Below are 16,554 nucleotides of genomic sequence, written 5' to 3'. Positions count from 1 at the left end.
TTTGGCCACTCCCATGACATGCGGGAGTTCCCAGGCCAGAGGGATGGAACCCAAGCCAGAGCAGTGACAATGCCAGATCCTTAACTCACTGAGCCACCAGAGAACTCTGAGAAGAGCATCATCTTAAGGCCTGAAAACCCTCCATCGCTGCCGGAGCCCCAGGCGATTTTGTCATCGCGCTTGGTCCCTCACTCATGGCATCAGGAGATTCAGTTATTGCCGCCTTCAAACAGGAGATTGTTCGCAGTGCGGCCAAGACCTTCCTGATTTCAAAGCTTCACTCTGTGGAAATGGGTGGGCATGTCTCACTTGTGTTTTCTGTCTTCGGAGGCTTAGATCTCAGAGCAGACGGGGACGCTGCGCTCCTGCGGCCCCTTCTCCATCCTGAAAAATCTGGTGTGGGCTGAAGCCTGCGCCCCCCACTCTTGTTTGCTCATGTTGTCAGCCTGACTGGTTTCTGCTCGGGGCGAGGGATCCGCTTCCTGTGCGCCTCCTGTTCACGGCTGCCTGGAGGGGGCTCCTTGGAACCCTGCCCTGACGAGAGTTGAGGGAGGCTCGGTGTGGGCCTGGCCCTTCCTGCCTGACACCGTCTCGCTGGTTCCATTGTTGCGGCGGTTCCAGCCTTCTGATGGTGATGCTGCCGTGCGGGGAGAGCCTGAGACGCCGGTCCGGCCCGTGGTGCTCCACCCAGGCCCCCACAGACGGCTCCTCTGGGGCCGGCGCGGGGCTGGGCCCGCCCTTGTGGTTCTTGTGGTCCCAGGACACTCTTGGGCAGAAACCATTAGGAAACTTTGAGGAGCAGGGTTCCACCCTCGCAAGTCCTGGAGGGTTCACGGCGTGGCCCGGGCCACATGGAGGGGTTATGGGTGGAGAGGGGGACAGAGAGAGCACGGACCTGGGGCTCTGCCTCTGTCGGGTTCCAGGATTCCCTCCTTATGGGCGAACTTAGAGCCGGGCGTGGGAATTAGGACGTAGGAAGGTTGAGAAGCCGTGTCAGTCTAGGTGACAGCCAGCTGTCTGGGTTACCCAGGGCTTTCCGAAGAGGGAGCTCCATCTAGCTCCTTGTCTGTTGTTCTTGCCAGCAGCTGTGTCGCACAGCTGGCAGCGTGTCCGTTGGAGATGAGTCTTTTGGGACGGCCGCCTTGGCAATCAAAGCTTAAGGTGGGGCCTGGCGCCACGGTCGTTTCCGGTGAGAAGAGGGCGGTCTTTGACGATGCAGGGTTCTGCTCCCGAGAACGCAGAACCTTCTTTTATAACTTTCTTTTGGAAGAGCAGTTAGGCAGGCCTGTTTTGCAGAAGGCCTCGGTGAGAACAGGCCCTCACTGGCCGGCCTTTCCTGAATTCTCCGGGCCCGTGTGTTTCACTCGACATCTTCCCCTTGGGCGCGGGGAGGGCACGGCAGCCCGTCCTCCCCGAGCCTTGGCTTTGCAGGTGTGGAGAGCCGGCTTCTGTAATTGGCTTAGAAAACGCTGTGTGTTAGCCGCTTTGTCTTACAGGACATTCTTTGCGTTGTTAGTCCTGTCTTAGGATGGAAATCAGCTCGGCTGTGCCTCGGGGGGCAGCTCACAGTCGTCAGGAGGCCTCATTGAGGACTCAGTTTCCAGCTACAGAGCGTCAGGGTGAGGGGCCCGCCGCTTGTCCCGGCTCTTCTCCTCCTAAACCGCCCTCCTCCTCCTGCGAGCACCTCCGGGGGCAACAAGCCGGGACCTGAGGCTGTGCTGTCCCCAGCTGTCCCTCATCGAGGGAGGCCAAGGGGAAAGCACGAGAGAACGTGCAGAAGACCTCAAAATACGTGTCTGTGGAGCAAGCGGAGCTAACTGGGCCCCTGGTTTAGCTCTTCCTCACCTTGGGCGAGACCTTCCTTAATGTTCTGATAAGCCGCGACCGCAGGGGAGATTTACTTTGGGCCCTGGCAGCAGCAAGATGGGGTCTCAGGCCTCAGCTTTGCCGCTCACCAGTGTGTGAGGGTGGGAAAATTGTTCAACCCCCGAGCCTCAGTCTCCTTATCTGTAAAACGGATCCGGTGCCTGCCTGACGGGGTTATGAAGAGGGTTCGGGGCAGTAACCCCCGTGGAGTGTTTAGCTGCTTCGGCCTGGCGTCCGCACGTGGTAGAGGTTCACTGTTATGCCTCCCACACTCGGAGCTCCTGACCTGCGGCCAAGGTACGTTGCAGTACAGCAGATGCGGTCCCGGCTGGAGCAGGCGTGTGGACGGGGGCATTAAAGGAGAACCGGGGACGCGCAGAGGACCTCCCAGCTCCCTGCCTGGGGAATCCGGCACTTGAGCAGTTTGCAGAAACTGTGGGAGGGCATTTTAGGCAAGACTTCAGCCTGTGCTGTGGCCCCGGAGTGTGAGAGGCCGTGGCCGGGTCTGGCGAGGAAGGAAGCAGGGTCCAGTGTGAGCAGAGGTAGACTGACGGGCTGTGCTGGGAGCGGCCGGAGCGCGGCAGCTCCGCCCACGCGCTTGGGGCTCGGTCTGGAGCGGGTCTGCTGCACCCAGGGAGTGGCTCTGCGTGGCTTTGTGAACTCGAGGCCATCACTAGCCCCTCTGTGTCTCAGCATCTGTAAAGTGCACATAATAAGTAACACCTGCCTCTGTCAACCACAAGATAACGCAGGAGGCTGCGCTAAAAGAATTGACTTGGGCTCTTGAGAACTGCAGTTCGAGAGACACAGGTCCAGGTAACCCCGAAAGAGCGTCCCGGGAGGAGGAAAGAGCCAGGGGCCATAAAGACAAAAAGCGCACGGCTGCCGACAGTTGCCGGCACGAGCTGTGATGGACCCTGATCCAAGTGAGGAAGGACTGGTCCTCCAGGATCGCGAATCGTTTCGGGTGGAGGTCCTGTAAGGGCACAGGGCGTCCGGATGCCTTCCCCAGGTCAAAGGTCAGATTCCACCCAGGCTGAGGTGCACAGAAGCCCCGCTCAGGGGCCCCTGCAGCGTGGTTCTGGGCCGGTGCGGCTGTAGGAGGAGCAGTGGCCGTCCTTTGCCCAGGTGAGAAGTCCCACATGAGTGTGGGACCCAGTGATTGTCTTCGTCTTCCAGGAACGTGCTGCTTCAAACACTGACGTGCGGATGTCCTGTTATTTGTTTTAACGCTAAGGACTTTGTGAGGACAGTGCTGCAGTTTTTCGGTGATGATAGCACTTGGAAGTGTGGTACGTTTTCCTTTTTACAACCTCCTCAACCTAACTCTCCAACATTGCTTCCTCCTGCGAGCAGGAGCACGGCGGGCTGCCGGGTGGCACAGCTCGTGGGGACGGGGCCGGGGCCGGGTCTTGGGACTGCGGGCACCGCCCCTGCGGCCGTGCGCACCGAGCGTGAGGAAGCGCTTTCCTCCTTTCTTTTGGATTATTTGAATGTTTTCGACATGTGAAGTCATGACTCCGGCTTGCTTTCTGTCACCCAGAGCCCCAGATCTGCTAACGTAGGAGACTTCCCAGGTAACAAAAAGCAGTGATACTGGCTGCTTTGGTGCTATCAATCTCTTAGACTCTATGATTTAAAGCTGCCAGAAACTATAGTATTTAGGGCGATGTGATTTTAAGACTACTGTTTCATTTAAAGGCAGACTCCTTGTATTTTGGTAAAGCACACTTGAAGATGTTAAAGTAACTTCAGAACGCAGTCCCTAAGATTCAGATTTCTCTCTCAATTTACCAGCCACACCATCCTTTTAGAACTCCCTGTCCACGGCTAGAATGCTCTGGTGCTAAAATGTATTCAGCAGATATCATTTTTGTTTTTTAAAAAGCACCTTCATATAATATACACCCCATGGATACTTACAGTCATCTTTGCTCCCAGTTTTCAGATGAGAAAACTAACACTTAAGGGGTGAGGTGGCCTCCCAGGCCCGCGGGTGGCCCTGTGCCTGTTTCTCACGCACACGGAGGTGCCGCGCATCCGGCCGCCTCACAGGGTGTCCCCCTCGGGGTCAGGGTAACTGCCCCACCACAGCGTCCATCCCCGCCCCCCCTCCGGTGCTCACGCAGCTCCTCCTGCCGGTGCCACATACCCGGGTCCCTGAGCACCCCGATGCGGGGTCAGGGTGGCCTGGGAGGGCGAGGAGGGCCGGGCCTGGCCGAGCAGGCACGGGAACATGCGAGGTTGAAGAGAGGCGCGTGGGGCAGGGGCTCCAGAGCGGGGAGATGGGCAGGCGAGGGCATGGCTGAGGGTTCCGACTCCCGTCTCTGGACACTTTTGAGAGCTCGTGGGGGGCAGATTCCCCATGGAGGCTGGCTGTGCGGGACGGGGTTCGTGGAGGCCACTCTCAGCAGAGTTCACCAGCGACAGGTGAGGACGCTGGTCCTTAGCTCTGTGATTTGAGGGATGGTGACACCAAATTATGCATTTGAACTTGGAGGACCTGGTTAACGCAGGGAGAAGTATAAGATTCGTGCCTCTTGGAGTGCTTACACGCCCCCTTTCTCTGCAGCTGTTGACTTTGTCGGCCTCGATCCCAGAATCGCCGCATGGCTTATAGATCCCAGCGATGCCGCACCGTCCTTTGAAGACTTGGTGGCAAAATACTTGGGGAGCCTCACCGCGGTTCCCGAGAGCAGCACGAATGGCAGTTCCGCAACGAACACCGTGGTGAGTTGTTTGAAGGTAACGCTTAGCAACCTTAATGCTGCCCCGATTTTTCTCTAGCACTTTGTCTACTTCGAAGACAGTCCAGGAGGAGGAAGATCATTGCCCACATTCCCCTCTGCTTACTCAGCACGAGTGCTTTTCCCCTGACGTCTCTGTGCCAGGATATTGAAAAGGGTGAGGGATTTCTGACCCTTTGTGAAGCTCTTCCTGGGAGATGCCATTCACAGAGTGATTCTTCCACACGGATTCTTTGCTGTCACAGAGTCACCTGCTCTGGGAGCAGAGAGCTGCTTGTGCTTCGTGCTGGTGACCGGGCCGCCAAGGCCGAGACCTGGTGACCACTCCTCGGTTGCCGTGGGGAACTGAAGAGCTGCCAGGTCTGTCTCTCCGAGCCTCCTTTCTGGAGATGCACCCCATTGCTAGGAACCATGGTCCAGAGAAGCCAGGGTCCCGCAGCTCTGGACCTGCCTGGAGCCCATTGTGAGGGAGACGTGATGTGGCCGCACAGCAGGGCCAGGGGAGGCGGCCCAGTGGGAGCAGCGCGGGCCACCTTCGCGGCACTCTGTTCAGGCTTCCTGGCTGTCAGTTAGCAGGCACGTGTTAAAAGCAGGACGACAAGACCGTGCAGGGTGCGAGAGCCTGCCCTGCGTGCTGGGGACGGAGCTAGGGGCTGTTCCTTTGGGGCACTTTGTCCTGTGTCACATAGGGGCTGGGAGTTAGAAATTCAGAAACTCACTCTCCCTCTATTTAAAAAGAGAGTCGTGGCTCAGTGGTTAATGAATCCAACTAGGATCCATGAGGTTGCGGGTTCAGTCCCGGGCCTCACTCTGTGGGTTAAGGATCCGGCATTGCCTTGAGCTGTGGTGTAGGTCACAGACGCTGCTCAGATCCCGCGTTGCTGTGGCTGTGGCGTAGGCCGGCGGCTATAGCTCTGATTCGACCCCTAGCCTGGGAACCTCCAGATGCCGAGGGAGGGGCCGTAGAAAAGGCAAAAAGACAAAAATAAAATAAAAAGAGATTTGTTGGAGGAATGTGGGGTAGCTCAGAGACTTAGAGGAGAACTGGGTCTAGGCTGAGGGAAGACAGGAGCCAGGGGCTCTGGGGACCTAAGGAGCGCTGAGCCTGGAGGCCGTGGGGCCCGCAGTGACCCATGACCTTTCTCTCTGTGCATCACTCTGTCCAGGATTGAGTTTCAGCACGCATCTCCCTTCCACCACCGTGTCACATATCTGCCCCTGGGCAGGGGAGGCAAGGCCTGGAGGTTGGCGGCCCCACCCTGATGCCATGCTGTTGGAGGGGAGCTTCCCCAGACCGCAGCCGAGATACTTCTGCCAAAGGGAGTGTCCACCTCAGGGAGAAGAGCCAGGACATGCACCTCGCCCAAGATGAGCTTGAGGCCGTGCTCATAGTTTGGGTTTCTGACTTTAAAGCAGCTTCTTTCTAGTACAAGTTAGGGATGGAGTGGCTGCCCGGAACAAAACGCCAGCTCCAGAGGCTGTGTCGTCCCCGCCTGCTGCGTCCAGCCCTGCAGGGCAGTGGGAGATCCTGGAAGAGGGCCGGCGCGGCCCACAGAACACGCAGGACTCTCTTACACCTAGAAAGTGGGCACCAGCAGGCACTCCATTCAGCAGAACAAAGGCCCTAGGCTTTAGCCCACATGTGGCCCACATGCCTCTTATTAGGGAAGACGACGTGGGTTAATGAGCAGAATCAGGTGCAGGGAAGGCTGCACGGTCTCTTAGTGGCTGTGCTTTTGCACGTGCACCAGGTTTGTTTACTGCATCGGTCAGCAGCCTCAGCAGTCTGCAACACCCCCCAGCCCAGAGGCGCTGCCCTCACCCAGGCGGAGCAGCTGCCTACAGAGCTACCCGGCTCTCTGCTCAGTCACTCCCCGGAGCTGCTGCCTCATGGCCCCGAGGCCCTCATCATACTCCAGGCAGAGGGAGGCCGCCTGGGATGAACCTCTGCTCTTATCCTACTAAACGGGCCCGCAGCGCATCCACGGTGGGAGCAGCCAGTGCTGGGGGGGCGGGGGGGGAGTCCGGCCCCCTGGTCTGCGCTGCTCTGGAGCAGTGGCATCAGATGAAAAGGAAGGCGTGGTCTGGGTTGAGGGGGCAGCACGGACACAGTAAGGCCTCGTGGGGGAAGGTGGCTCCTGTGGGGGAGGCGGGAAGGAAGACGATGACGTGGGGGCCAGAGGTGCGGAGGGCTGCGCTGCGAAGGGTCTGAGCTCCGCCACGGAGCTTGCGCCTGTCCCAGGACGCTTTGCAGCCGGGGTCGGGTGGAAGGGGTCGCGTGGCCGGCATTGCCGTGCAGAGAGCTCATTCAGGCAGCAGAGCGGCCACAGAGTTTGCGTGGATGAGCTCGTGGTGCCCCCCCAGCTAGTGGTTCCCAGAGAGCGGAGACCGGGCTGACTGCGAGACGGTGCAGGGCGGGTAGCCAGCCACTGGCTCGTCATGGGCAAGGGGCTTTCTCTAACACTGAGCCTGGCCTGCCTGCAGTCGGGGGAGCCGCTGGCAGAGTGAGGTGTACGGTGAGGACGCCAGGGCTCTGGGCCGGGAGGGAGAATTCGAGCGGGCGTCAGGCCATGGCTCACCCTCCGCCCTCTTGTCCAGCTCCCGGGGTCTCGGGGTGTGCTGTCCAGGGAGAGGATGGGCGGTGAGTGTGGGTGGCACGTGGCTCCAAGACTTGCTCATGGTGGGTGGAGGCGGTGGGCCGAGAGGTCAGGTCTGTGCCCTGCCTCTACCACTGTGCGATCTTGCACCTTTGTGGTTTGTTTCCTATAACGTGAGGGACATTGGGTTGGGGAGACAGTGTCAGGCAGGCGGTAGCTTGAATTTGCCTGAGAAGTACGTTCTCAGGGGAGCTTCTGCTCTTGAGCTGACACTGACACCAGCAGCTGTGTGGTGTCTGCTTTGGAAAAACTGCCGCTTCCGAGGTTGGGAGGAACATTGCCACCAGGATTGCCTCGTTTTTCATTCTTTTGCTCTTTTAAAGCATCAGAACGTACGTGCAGACCTGAGGACGCTCAGCAGACTCACGATGGGCCTTTGTTCCCAGCTGAAGGCAAGCATTTCGTTCTCGCTCCTGGGGAGTGGCTCTCCTGCCCACGGGGCACCCGCAGCTGTACCCACGGGAAGCCGTGCCCACAGGGTTTTGAATGGCAGGAAACGAATGCCAAGGCCACGGTAACCTGCACATCGCTCGTAGGAGGGTCGTCCAGTCAGATCTGAAGTTTGTTTTTTAAATGTTTTCTATAGTTTGGCAACAGTTATAACATTTTTAAAAAGGTTCCAATTCAATTGGAACGTTTCTCATGCTGGAGTTAACAGAAAAGCTCGGAGTTTATTTCAGTTAGTGGTGAAGGAACCACTCCACCCAGAGTCTCGTTGGGAAGCAGAGGGCATCTGGAGGAACGTGGGAGAACTGAGTGCAGGGCTGTGCGCCCAGCAAGGGCAGGAGTGAGGAGGCCAGCCGGGATGGAGAAGCCTATGGAGACAGGCTCTAGCGAGAAGCTTTTCCACCCCGGGGCTTGAAGGGTGGGCTGTTCTCAGGACCCTGTAAAGTATGGCCCTGCAGGGGGCTGCTGGGCAGGAGCTGGGCTCCAGGAGCTGTGGTGCAGGTGGCAAAACCAACCTGAGAGCAGAGGAGCCTGGGCGCTGTGCCTAGGGGGCTGTCAGCCCTTCCTCCATGGCCAAGAGCAGCACAGGACGGATGAGAGGGCACGGCGGAAGAGCAGGTGAGGCACGGGCTCCCTCGCATGGAAGCTCCGATAAAGAGCAGGTGGCCGGAGCAGGTGAGGACACTGCTTGTGCCCTTGAAGGAGGTGGCCTGATACAAAGGTTTCACTTCTCCCCAAGATCGTTTATAAAGTCTGGGCAACGTCATTGAAAATTCTGGTTAAATTTTTGGGCATTTGGTAAACCTATTTAGAAATTAAAATGGAGTTCCTGTCATGGCTCCGTGGTGAACCAACCCAACTAGAATCCATGAAGACGGGGGTTCGATCCCTGGCCTCGATCAGTGGGTTAAGGATCCGACATTGCCATGAGCTGTGGTAGGTCGCAGACTTGGCTTGGGATCCCTCGTTGTTGTGGCTGTGGTGTAGGCCAGTAGCTATAGCTCCTATTCTACCCCTAGCCTGGGAACTTCCACATGCCACAGGTGTGGCCTTAAAACACACACACCAAAAAAAAAAGAAGGAAGGAAAGAAATTAAAATGGAGACTAAAACTAAATCACACTTAAAAATGAGTAAGCTTAGGAGTTCCCTGATGGCCTGGCTGTTCAGGATCCAGTGTTGTAGCTGATAACAGCTTGGGTTGCTGCTTGGGTCCCTGGCCTAGGAACTCCCACATGCTGTGGGTGCAACCAAAAAAGAAAGAGATTAAAGAAAAGTGGGAGTGGGAATTGTCCTACCAGATATTTCTAAATATCTCCACCCGGGCTGGTGATGAACGGGGATACTCGAGCGAAATAGGATTTTTCTCAGGAAGGCGGGTGGGGGAACCATCCACTCTTAGGAGCTGCCTGGACCCCGCTCAACAAAAGGAAGTAGGCTGGTCAGCAAATGGGGGTAAAGGTATCACTGATGTCATTTCTTCCTGTGAAGCAGGTTTGTGGTTTATGGCAATTGTTTTGTACTTTGGAGCTTCCTCTGATACCGATTTTGGCAGGTAAGGTGCACGAAGATGATGCACTGTCACCTTTCTAGAGATTTCTTTGTATGTTTGGGAACGACTAATTTACCTTAGTTCAGGGTGGGGATCCTGCGGGCGCGGAAAAGGTACCAAGCCTTTCCCTTTCCCTTCCTGGAACGAGGGGTTGGACCCCAGTGCCTCTTGGTCTCCAGCAACTAGAAGGTTCCCCCGTCTGGGTCCTGAGGAATCCCTTCCGTACTGCCTGCTCTGCAGGTGTCCTGGCTGCGGGGGACCGACCGCCCGAATCCCATGCTCCTGAGAGCAGCGGTGTGGGAGGAGGTCTGTCTCTGTCAGCCGGTGTCCTGGTGTCTGTTCTTTAAGCCTCCCCCTGCCCTGGCTCTTAGTCCCAACTGCCATGTCCCGCGGGATACCCAGGGGAGCAGAGCCCCACCCAGCACCCTGCAGCCGAGTGGCCCTATGTCCCCTGCCGCCGCTGGGCTCACATGCTGACGCTGGGGACACTGCCAGGTTCACAGCCACAGGCACGGCATCGTGGTCCCCACTGGGGAGAGAGGCTCGCTCCTGGCACTGCAGTCTTGGCAGAAGCGAGTCCTGTTTACACTTTACCTGCTTTGGTTTTGAATGGCAGTGATGGAGAGCCACGGCATTCGGGTCAACAGAGAGGAGATGCGGAGGACCTCAGCGCTGCTTGGGGTGCGTTCCCACGCCAGAGTGTGTGTGCGTTTGCTCCCACCGGTCTGGTGAGCTGTTCCCCGGCGCGGTTCTAGGGTGGCTTTAAAAAGCAAAACCAAAGCTTTCTAACCATGAAAAATAAAAAATACAGAGGAATGCATAGAGATGCACGGAAAAAATGCATTGAAACGTTCCACTTGAAGGGAGTTCCCGTTGTGGCTCAGTGGTAACAAACCCGACTAGTATCCCTGAGGACGAGGGTTCACTCCCTGGCCTCTCTCAGGGGGTTAAGGATCCAGCATTGCCCCGAGCTGTGGTGTAGGTCTCACGTGGCTCAGATCCAGTGTTGCTGTGGCTGTGGTGTAGGCCGGCAGACACAGCTCTGATTTGACCCCTAGCCTGGGAACCTCCATATGCTGCAAGTATTGCCCTAAAAAAAAAAGTTCCACTTGTTTTCTTTTTTATCTTTTCTTTTCCTTTCTTCCCTTTTTTTTTTTTGGCTGCTCCCAGGGCATATGGAAGTTCCCGGGCTAGGGATCAAATCCAAGCCACAGCTGTGACCTGAGCTGCTGCAGAGACAGTGGTGGATCTTTAACCCATGGTGCCACATTGGAAACTCCCATGAGTTATTTATTTATTTAGGCTCTTTTTTTGCTTTTTAGGGCCACACCCAAGGCATATGGAGGTTCCCAGGCTAGGGGTCCAATCAGAGCTACACTTGCCAGCCTACACCACAGCCACAGCAACACAGGATCTGAGCTGCGTCTGCAGCCTACACCACAGCTCATGGCAACGCCGGGTCCTTAACCCATTGAGCGAGGCCAGGGAGCAAACCTGAAACCTCACGGTTCCTACTTGGATTCGTTTCCGCTGCGCCACTACGGGAACACCCCTTGAGTTATTTTTAAGGAAACTAGGATTACCTAGCTCAAAGCAGAGACTCTCCAGAGTCCCTTCCGCATTTCCCCATAGGAGCCGCCTTCCTGCTGCCGAAGGTAACCCTCATCTTGACTTTTACAGTCGCCACATTGTTGCTTCCCTCCATGGTCTTGTATTTCAAAGCCTGAACAGTATAGCGAGTTAACCTGTGCCTGACCTCTGTCTAAGCCCCTGTGTCTCATCTCCTAGTCTCTGCCCCTCGGTGCTTGGTCCTCCATACACGACTCTTCCCCGCTGTCAATGGCATCAGGTTTGTTTCCAGAAGCTTGCAGGCCTAGCAAACCACACCCCCACCCCTAGGTCTGGGGGCATGTGCTTCTTGGGGTGTCAGGCAGAGTAGGCTTCTGGTGCAGCTGCATCAGACAACCCCAGATTGCTTTCCAAAGTCGCAGCTGCCGGAAGTGCACACAGGGTCCTGTCATTGCACATTCTCAGGCGCACGGGGGTTTGCTTAGGACGTGGCGGTAGCTTGTTGTGATGTTGGTTTTCGTTTTCCTCGTTACTAAGGAGGTTGAAGAGCTTTTTGTGTCATCATTGGATGTTAGAAGTTTCTCTTTGGTGAAGGATCTACTCAAAAATATTACTCATTTTTGGGGGCGGCGCCTGTGGTATGCGGAAGTTCCTAGGCCAGGGATGGAACCCGAGCCACTGCAGTGACAACGCTGGATCCTTAGCCCACTGAGCCACCAGGGAACGCCTCCCACTTTGCAGGGGTTTTGTCTTCTGCATACTGACTTGCAGGATATCTTGATGTGTTCTGTACATGCCTCTTACCTCTGTTCACCCTCACTGTCTTTCCCTTTTATTCTCCTAATGGTGTCTTTGTTTTCTTGGTTTTTTCTTTGTTTGTTTGTTTTGTTTTTTTGCTTTTTAGGGCCGCAAATGTCTGCTGCGCTGCACAGTGACTCGGCTGCGCTTCTCTGTAGTCTTTTTCATATTCTTTTCCGTCACGGTTTATCGCCGGATGCTGACTATATCGTACTACACAGTCGGACTGTGCGGGTTTTCTCTCACGTGTTACATTTGCAGCTGGTTGCACTAGCCTTTGCATTTAGGTTTCTAAACCTGGCACTACATTTTTCTTTTCATGTAGTTTTTAATCCAGGAAGAAATTACATGCAATAAACATTGTAAATCTTTTTTAAAAATTTTGCGATTAAAATATACCTAGCATAAAATTTACCGTGGTAACCACTTGTAACGACCCGCACAGTGGTAGTGAGTACGCTCAGGCTCTTGTGCAGCCGTGCCCAGCGTCCATGCCTGCAGCCGTTTCCATGTAAAGCTGAACTCTACCCTATTCAACCATAGCTCCCCGACCTCCCCTCCCCCAGGCTCTGGCACCCAGTGCTCTTCTCTCTGTCTCTAGGATTTTGACTGCCCTAAATGGGTCACATAACTGGCATCGTACAGTGCCTGTCTTTCTGTGACTGGCTCATTTCACTTAGCATAATGTCCTCACGGTTCATCCGCGTCGTAGCTATGTCAGAATTCCCTTCCTTCTGAGGCTGAATAATACTCCCTTGCATGTGATTATTCATCTGTTAATGGATGCAGCTAGGTTTTTCTGTGTGTTAGCTTTTGTGAATATAGGCTATGAAAATGGGTATACAAATCTCTCTCTCTCTCTCTCTTTTTTTTTTTTTTTTTGGTCTTTTTAGGGCCGTATACACAGCATATGGAGATTCCCAGGATAGAGGTCGAATCAGAGATGCAACTGCTGACCCACACCACAGCTCACAGCAGTGCCAGATCCTTAACCCACTGAGCAAGGCCAGGGATTGAACTTGCTTCCTCATGGATTCTAGTCAGATTCATTTTTTGCTGAGCCACAGCAGGAACTCCCAAATATCTCTTTGAGATCCTTCTTTCACTTCTTTTGAATATATACCCATGTGTGAATGGCTAGATTTCATGGTAATTCTGTTCTTAATTTTTTTTGAAGTTTTTTTTGGTTGTTGTTTGGTTTGGGTTTTTGGTTTTGTTTTGGTTTGGTTTTTTTGTCTTTTTAGGGCTGCACACACAGCATATGGAGGTTCCCAGGCTAGGAGTTGAATCGGAGTTGTAACCACCGGCCTACACCACAGCCACAGCAACTCGGAATCTGAGCTTCGTCTGCCACCTATACCACAGCTCATGACAATGCCAGATCCTTAACCCACTGAGCGAGACCAGGGGTCAAACCCGCATCCTCATGGATTCTAGTCGGGTTTGCTAACTGCTGAGCCACGGTGGGAACTCTGGTTTTTCTATTCTTATAAGATCTTTTATTGGGGATTGATGAGTAAATTAACCTTAAATTTTGAAAGCCATTAATAAGATTGTGTTTGCCACATTTATAGTTTCGTCTCAAAGAACTGGAGCAAGAAGCCCATTTTGTTGCAGGAGAACAGTTTCTTATAACCAGTAACAGTCAGCTTCGAGAGGTAAAGCTCAATTTTGGTTCTTCTATAAAATGTACTTCCTGTTCAGGAACTAAAGAGAGATTTATTCTGAGTTTACAAATACTAATTTTCCCAAGTATCTGAAGCATGTGTACGTTGCTGATGTTCTCTCACGCTGAGATTGATTCCTTCAAAGCCTTTAAATCCAAGCAAGGTACTAAATGAGAATTGCGGTGTTCTGTGGCACCCTGGCAGGCGTATCTTCTCTGGCTGGTTGCTTGAGCTCTGTCGTAGTGAAGGTCAGGCCCCTCAGATCTGCCCGCTCACGTGTTACCGCTTTTGTTGAAGATGCTGTTTGGCAAACTCAAGCTGCACCTGCTGCACCCAAGGGCGACTCTTCCCCGAATGGGGCTGCAGAGACCCCCGTCCACGTCAGACACCGTGGTAAGGTTCAGAAGGGTCCCCTTGCTCTTGAGGCAAGAGCATGTCCAGCCCGTGGGTGCGTCGGGCGGTGGGCAGGCGGCCAGCGACCCCACTCAGCCCTTGGATCCACCGGCTCCTTTCCACAGCGGGAGGGCCCTCCCACCCCAGGCGGCCCTCCTCGTCATGATGAAGGACGGAGACGCTCACGGGACGGGTTTGCAGAAGCATACTTTGGCTTGATTTTCTGCAAAGCTCAACGTGAAGGAATTTTGTTCTGAAAACCGAATTCCTGACAATCTAGTCATGACCTCTTTGCTTCATGCCCTCATAAGAGACTGAGAATGGGAAAGGCCGTCAGTCTTCTCCTTTCCCCAATTTGTTTTAGAAAAATTTACTATCCCTCTCCCGAGAGGAATGCACTTTTAAAAGACAGGGAGCAGTGCGATTCTGCTTTGACAGAACAGCAGAGTGTAAATCGGTGTGCTGAGCCCAGCGGGGCGAGTACGAGGATTCGTGCCGCGTGGATAGAGCCTCTCAGAGGCTCCCCGTGGCACCTTCTTTTTTTTGTTGGTTTTGTTTTAGGGCCGCACCCGGGGCATATGGAGGTTCCCAGGCTAGGGGTCTAATTGGAGCCACAGTCCTGACCTGCACCACAGCCACACAGCCATAGCAACACAGCATCCGGGCCTCTTCTGCAATTTACACCACAGCTCACGGCAATGCCAGATCCTCAACTCCCTGAGCGAGGCCAGAGATCGAACCCACAACCTCATGGTTCCTAGTCGGATTCGTTTCCACTGCGCCACAACAGGAACTCCCGAGTGGCACCTTCTGTGTGACTTGTCCAGGGTTTGATTTTGCAGCAGAGCAAAGTCCTTCCAGACTCTTGCCCTGTGCTCCTTGCCTGTCCATCCAGCAGAGCCCTTCGCTTGCCCCTTGTCCCTGCGCCTCCCCCTGGTGGCCTCAGGCAGCCGTTAGCACGTGAGCCCCCCTCCTGGGCTGACGCTCCCCTGCAGGGGCCTGAGTCTGATGGTCTCTCAGCCTCACTCCATAGCAAGCCTTACGGTCCGGAGTTCAGCTACTTCCTGCATCTCACTGCCACCACCTTAGGCTCCTGCTTAGATTCCCCGAAGCCTCCTCTGTGGTGTCCACTCTGCCCCACTCCTGGGGACGGACGCTGCCCTGACGGAGCCTGAACCTGCCCTCTGCCCAAGTCTTCCTGCCTCGGTGCACGTCCTCCTCCTGTGGCCTGGGAAGCCAGCAGGGAGCTCACCCCGATGGTGACACCTCACAACCCGGCAGAATTCTCTTTTAAAAGCACTAGAAAGGAGTTCCCGTCGTGGTTAACGAATCCGACTAGGAAGCATGAGGTTGCGGGTTCAGTCCCTGCCCTTGTTCGGTGGGTTAATGATCCGGCGTTGCCGTGAGCTGTGGTGTGGGTTGCAGACGCGGCTCGGATCCCGCGTTGCTGTGGCTCTGGCGTAGGCTGGTGGCTACAGCTCCGATTCGACCCCTAGCCTGGGAACCTCCATATGCCGTGGGAGCGGCCCAAGAAATGGCAAAAAGACAAAAAAAAAAAAAAAAAACCACTAGAAAAATCATGTTGATCCCCTGCCTTGAACTCCTGGTGGCTTTCCTTGACACGCGAATCAAGTCAAGCTCTCAGGTGTGTCCCCCAGGCCTGAGGTCTGAGCTGGGCCCACCCTTACTCCCAGCACCCCGTGGAGCACCCGTGCTGCCCTGTGGGTAACGCACAAGGGCCTTCCTCATCCGGAGACTTGCCCGCAGAGTTTGCACTGCTGGCTTCTGACCATCAGCTCAGACGTTGCTTCCAGGAAGACCTCTGGTCACAAATGACAGGAAGGCCCCCGTTGAAACCTGTTTCTTCACCTTTTTTTAAATGGCCACATCCGTGGCATATGGAAGTTCCCGGGCTGGAGATTTAATCTGAGCTGCAGCTGTGACCTACTCTGATGCCGGATCCTTTGACCCATTGTTCCAGGCCAGGGATCGAAGCTGCACCTCTGCAGCAACCTGAGCCACTGCAGTTGGATGCGTAGTCCGCTGTGTCATGGTAGGAACTCCATCTTCACCTTGATTTATTTTCTGCTTACAACTTGCCGTCACCTAAAGTACCTAGTTCCTCGTTTGCTTATTCCAGTAGGATGTCAGTTGCACAGACCATATACTTCCTCTGACCTGGTCCCTACATCCCCAGAGCCAAGTGGCCCAGAACTAACACTCGTTGCTGGCTCTTTGCTCACGGAGCAGGACTCCCTTGCTGGAGGGACTCTGGTGTGGATTTCAACACCACGGCAGGGCGTCCTCGAGTCCCAGCGGTGGCAGAGCCCGAGAGGGCCCCACGTCTCCCCTCGGACTGTGCCTGAGCTGGGGGTCTCGGCCCAATTTGCCCTCTGTCTGGGTGCCAGCTGGCAGTGTTGCCCCTCCCTTTGCTGCTCCTTAGCTCTCCAGACAAGCAACAGTGAAGTGAGGAACCCTGATTCTTCTCCGGCTGAGGTGCTTGCCTGTGGACAGAATTAAGGCAGTTCCCTGATCTTTCTTCACAAGACACAGTCAGCGTGAATCATCCTACATTAGCCTTGCTCTCTTATTTAACGGAGCGAGTCATGCTGTTCTGCACACTTAACAGATGACCCTTCACCAGGCACCATGTGCACATGGCGGGAAGTTCAAAGTTAAGACTCCTCCCTCCCTCCTTCCCTCCCTCCCTCCCCCCTCCCTCCCCATGGGAAGGGCTGTAGACTTTAGGTGAACTGGAGAGCCTGGAACGCTCAAGTAAGGATGCAGCTGTGAGCTTACCCAGGGTTTTCCTGTTTTTGTTGTTTTTTTTAGGGCCGCACCCGTGGCACAGGGAAGCTC

The 16,554-nt window shown here is 55.0% G+C and overlaps 1 protein-coding gene across 44 annotated transcripts in view; it reads left to right on the top strand.

Annotated features, from left to right (window-relative positions):
- Positions 1–16,554, top strand: part of POLN (DNA polymerase nu) — a 129,499-nt gene that overhangs the window by 29,649 nt on the left and 83,296 nt on the right. For 21 of the 44 annotated variants that reach the window (XR_014812040.1, XM_021100921.2, XM_084971243.1 and 18 more), the window contains 7 exons: positions 3,046–3,158; positions 4,439–4,596; positions 7,594–7,662; positions 9,211–9,271; positions 9,885–9,949; positions 13,210–13,293; positions 13,600–13,695. Coding sequence is in view for 37 of the 44 variants with exons in the window: in XM_021100921.2 (XP_020956580.2) it covers positions 3,046–3,158; positions 4,439–4,596; positions 7,594–7,662; positions 9,211–9,271; positions 9,885–9,949; positions 13,210–13,293; positions 13,600–13,695 (646 nt within the window). In the remaining 7 variants the exon portion in view is untranslated. Of the gene's footprint in view, positions 1–3,045; positions 3,159–4,438; positions 4,612–4,896; positions 4,974–7,593; positions 9,272–9,884; positions 9,997–13,209; positions 13,294–13,599; positions 13,696–16,554 lie in introns of those variants that run through there. The other 23 variants (XR_014812041.1, XR_014812042.1, XM_084971251.1 and 20 more) reach the window with 7 other exon arrangements.

Source organism: Sus scrofa, chromosome 8 (genome assembly GCF_054392235.1).
Source record: "Sus scrofa isolate SSC_HxYL_T2T_F1_AM1 chromosome 8, Sscrofa_HxYL_maternal_Yorkshire_Landrace_v2.0, whole genome shotgun sequence".
Lineage (NCBI taxonomy): Eukaryota > Metazoa > Chordata > Mammalia > Artiodactyla > Suidae > Sus > Sus scrofa.
Note: the sequence above shows the minus strand (reverse complement) of the source record. Positions and strands in the feature narration are given on the sequence as shown.